General features: G+C 42.7%; 1 protein-coding gene across 1 annotated transcript; it reads left to right on the forward strand.

Moving 5' to 3' along the window:
• Positions 1 to 205: 205 nt before the first annotated feature.
• Positions 206 to 4635, forward strand: LOC139256822 (probable G-protein coupled receptor 139). The gene is made up of 2 exons (XM_070874327.1): positions 206 to 356; positions 3737 to 4635. The coding sequence occupies exons 1-2, from the start codon at positions 206 to 208 to the stop codon at positions 4633 to 4635; spliced, it is 1050 nt and encodes a 349-aa protein (XP_070730428.1).
• Positions 4636 to 4864: the final 229 nt, after the last annotated feature.

The following is a 4864-nucleotide window of genomic DNA, read 5'->3' on the forward strand; positions in this document are numbered from 1 at the left end:
GTTGCAGTGAAATATTGTGATGACAATGGTTCAATGAGTCTGTTTGTTCAATGTCTGTGATTAATGTCAGTTACAGTGATGCCTAATGATGTCATCGGGGATTTCGCTCTACTCGATGTAAGGAGCTCCCTTCAATGTTTCACCTCACACAATGAGCAGGTCTCCTCCAGCACAGATACCAGAAGTGAGTCACAGAAGGGAAGTCATGGTTGTGTCTCTCATCCCACCACCGCCTCCCATGTCTGATGAATATCTAGCCATTGTTGCTAGTTGGCGTCTAGATGAGAAGATAACAGGAGTATTGATGAAAATACAACGTATTTACTATCCTCTATTCGCTGCTTTTGGTGTTCCGAGTAAGTATCTATTTTCAGTTATTAAATATATAAACCATGTTTCACTGTAATATCATTCTTGCTCTATAACCGGGGATAATCAGTCATTAATGGTATTCTGGCTTTCAAAGTGTTGCATTTTGTTTACGTACATGTTGTTGTTTAAAAATACTGGTACATCCTCACTGCTGTTAGTGTGTCTGGTACCTCACTGTTAGTGTATCTGGTACCTCGCTGTTAGTGTATCTGGTACCTCGCTGTTAGTGTATCTGGTACCTCACTGTTAGTGTATCTGGTACCTCACTGTTAGTGTATCTGGTACCTCGCTGTTAGTGTATCTGGTACCTCACTGTTAGTGTACCTGTACCTTGCTGTTAGTGTATCTGGTACCTCACTGTTAGTGTATCTGGTATCTCACTGTTAGTGTATCTGGTACCTCACTGTTAGTGTATCTGGTACCTCGCTGTTAGTGTATCTGGTACCTCACTGTTAGTGTATCTGTACCTTGCTGTTAGTGTATCTGGTACCTCACTGTTAGTGTATCTGTACCTTGCTGTTAGTGTATCTGGTACCTCACTGTTAGTGTATCTGGTACCTCGCTGTTAGTGTATCTGGTATCTCACTGTTAGTGTATCTGGTACCTCGCTGTTAGTGTATCTGGTACCTCACTGTTAGTGTATCTGGTACCTCGCTGTTAGTGTATCTGGTACCTCACTGTTAGTGTATCTGGTACCTCACTGTTAGTGTATCTGGTACCTCGCTGTTAGTGTATCTGGTACCTCACTGTTAGTGTATCTGGTACCTCACTGTTAGTGTATCTGGTACCTCGCTGTTAGTGTCCCTGATACCTCACTGTTAGTGTATCTGGTACCTCGCTGTTAGTGTGTCTGGTACCTCACTGTTAGTGTATCAGGTACCTCGCTGTTAGTATATCTGGTACCTCACTGTTAGTGTATCTGGTACCTCGCTGTTAGTGTATCTGGTACCTCGCTGTTAGTGTATCTGGTACCTCACTGTTAGTGTATCTGGTACCTCACTGTTAGTGTATCTGGTACCTCACTGTTAGTGTCCCTGGTACCTCACTGTTAGTGTATCTGGTACCTCACTGTTAGTGTATCTGGTACCTCACTGTTAGTGTATCTGGTACCTCGCTGTTAGTGTATCTGGTACCTCACTGTTAGTGTATCTGGTACCTCGCTGTTAGTGTATCTGGTACCTCACTGTTAGTGTATCTGGTACCTCACTGTTAGTGTATCTGGTACCTCACTGTTAGTGTATCTGGTACCTCGCTGTTAGTGTATCTGGTACCTCACTGTTAGTGTATCTGGTACCTCACTGTTAGTGTATCTGGTACCACACTGTTAGTGTATCTGGTACCATACTGTTAGTGTATCTGGTACCTCGCTGTTAGTGTCTCTGGTACCTCACTGTTAGTGTATCTGGTACCTCACTGTTAGTGTATCTGGTACCTCACTGTTAGTGTATCTGGTACCTCACTGTTTGTGTATCTGGTACATCACTGTTAGTGTATCTGGTACCTCACTGTTAGTGTATCTGGTACCTCGCTGTTAGTGTATCTGGTACCTCACCGTGCTCTCGGCTATTGATTCTTTAAATGATCTTGTGCCATCAAGATTCAAATGTTCTGTTTTGAACTCAAGCAAAGATATTGGATGAGACACTTTATTTCCTGAATTTCAGAATCCTCGCTACACTGCACATTTGTGTCAGATCAGAAGCAGGTTTTCTAAGTTTCGGGAACTTGTCACCAAATGACGACAGGTGATTGACCTGAAACAGTCACTGTGTTTCTCTCTCCTCTGATGCTGCCTGACCTGTTGATTATATCTCGGATTTTCTATTTTTATTTCAGACGTTCATCATCCACACTATTTTACTGTTGTGTTCACCGAATGCTCGCCATGTTTACTTACACACAGTGCGAAGAACAAATCCTGACAGATCATACACACCTTCTTAAATCACTGAAATATCTCCTAATATCTATGTTTCTGCTATTTTCTATATTTCTATAAAGGTTATCCAGGGGTATGAGGGAAAAGCGGGGTATGGTGTTGAGATAGAGGATCAGCCTTGATCATATTGAATGGTGGTGCAGACTCGAAGGGCCGAATGGCCCACTCCTGCTCCTATTTTCTATGTTTCTATGTTTCGAATCATTCAGTTCCAGCCAGTGCCTCATTTTCCACATTCTCCAGTTCTGCATTACTGCCACTGATTCTGATGGTTGGAACAGATTTATCAGGGTCATTTTCATTCTCACTAAATGCTCATTCAGTCAGATTTCCAGACATTTATTTGCAATCTTTGCTTTGAGTTTACAATTGACTCTCATGTCTGTCTGCCACAGCTCAGTGGGTCTCAGTGAGAATCGGAGTAATTCTCTATTGTGCCCTGCTTTCATTCAGCATAAAGAATGTCAGCTGATTGTAACTGAAGTATTAATGATCAAACAATCCTTTGATATTTTTACATCGAATATACGATGCACAAGTTGGAAAGCAACATGTGAAAGAAAACAAGAATAACTCTTATCCATTTGTGTTCAGATACTTTACAGAAACATTGGGCAGCACTTTACCTGTGGAATAAGTCGTCTGATTTCGATGCTAAAACAAAGCATTTAGTTGGACATTCCCTGGTCAATGATAACTATTTATTTTATTCAGAGTCCATTCTTTGAAAGTAAGAATTTCCGAATAACATGGCAATGAGCGACAATTTCAACAAAAAGGTGTAAAGCTCATTGTTCAATATACTTCCTGCAGCCCAGTTATCTTTCTAACTGCTGTACATTTGTATTTAATAACCTAACATCGTCATATTAGCTTCATACATTTTAAGTAGAACCACCTGTAATTATTGCAAGCCAAAATTGCAGTCGATGTTTATTTCTGTTACACTCACTTTCAGTTCTAATTAGAATCCAGATCCTCAGCAGGAGCAAGAATACAATGAGGGTCTCCCTCCCTCTCCCCCCATCACCGCCCCCTCCCACCAACACAGCGGCACAGAAGCGAATCCCACCGCTCTCGGTGCTGACTGATCCCGGGACACGAAGGCTTCCTGAGAGGTTCTTGACCCGTGTGCCCCTGTTACCTTGGGCAGTGTTGTTGCCTGCTGAGCTAAAGGTAGATCTATCATTTAATGTCTCATTGATCAAACATCTGTTCATTTCATGTTGTCTTTATCCCCATTTCATTTATTGATCCCTTATTATTTTTGCAATAAACCCTGCATTCATTTCCTCAGGTACTAGAATTAGATTATATCATTTCATGTCACTAATGATTTGCAGATTGCAGACCGAATCCCATCAATCTTCTGCTCTTGCTCCCAGCCTGATGTTTAATTTAACTGGTTATTTCCTTTCCTCACAGTGAACTTAGTGACGATAATGATCCTGTCCCGGGGAAATTGTGGACTCTCCAAATGTGTCACTCGTTACCTGGTGGCCATGGCAACAGCAGATCTACTGGTCGTGATCCTGGATCTGATACTGAGGCACATTCCGATTCGTTATGAGGAACAGTTTATTTTCGTGTATTCCATCCCCCTGTGTAATATCCACGCCGTCCTGCTCTATGCAGCCACAGACTGTTCTGTCTGGTTCACCATCACTTTCACCTTCGATCGATTTGTGGCCATTTGTTGCCAGAAGCTGAAAACTAAATATAGCACCGAGAGAACGGCGGCTGTGGTTCTGGGAACAGTGACTGTGCTGAGCTGTTTAAAGAACATACCCTGGTATTTTATGTTCTCAGGTTGGTATGTGCTTGGTAACAACCCCTGGTTTTGTGATGTGTATGACACTAATTATGCATCACTGGGCTGGGGAGCATTCGAAATACTTCATTATATTATAACCCCGTGTGTCCCATTTATTCTGATCCTGCTGCTCAATGCTCTCACTGTCAGACACATTTTAATGGCCAGCAGAGCTCGCAGGAGACTCCGGGGTCATAGCAGTGGGGAGAGTCCCAGAGACCCCGAGATGGAGAGTCGCAGAAAATCCATGATTTTATTGTTTGTTATCTCGGGGAATTTCATCCTGTTATGGGCAATGTATATGGTGGTTCTTATGGAAAACCGGATTGGTTGGATTGGACATACTGTATATATACCTGTGTTTGTAACTGAACTAGGATTCATGCTGCAGCAGCTGAGTTGCTGTACAAACACTGGTATTTACGCCGTGACACAGACTAAGTTCCGGGAGCAGTGGAAGAATGTGCTGAAATATCCCTTTGTTGTAATTGTAAAATTCATTAAACAATAAGAAGCAGCAGAGACTTTACAGCCTCAGAACTCAATGCCGCCAGATAATGGGGGGGAAATCCCGGTTGGGGGCTTCCTTCGGACAAATGCCTCCGACCGGAGGATATTTTACGTAAATCTTCGATTCCCATCCGAGACCTTCATTCCATGTGTAGCGTTAGGGAAATGGCCTTCCCCATACGTACAGTAAAGCTGGAGTCACATGGGCCTGAAGCACCAATCACGCTGCA

Source organism: Pristiophorus japonicus, unplaced genomic scaffold (assembly GCF_044704955.1).
Source record: "Pristiophorus japonicus isolate sPriJap1 unplaced genomic scaffold, sPriJap1.hap1 HAP1_SCAFFOLD_783, whole genome shotgun sequence".
Classification (NCBI taxonomy): domain Eukaryota; kingdom Metazoa; phylum Chordata; class Chondrichthyes; family Pristiophoridae; genus Pristiophorus; species Pristiophorus japonicus.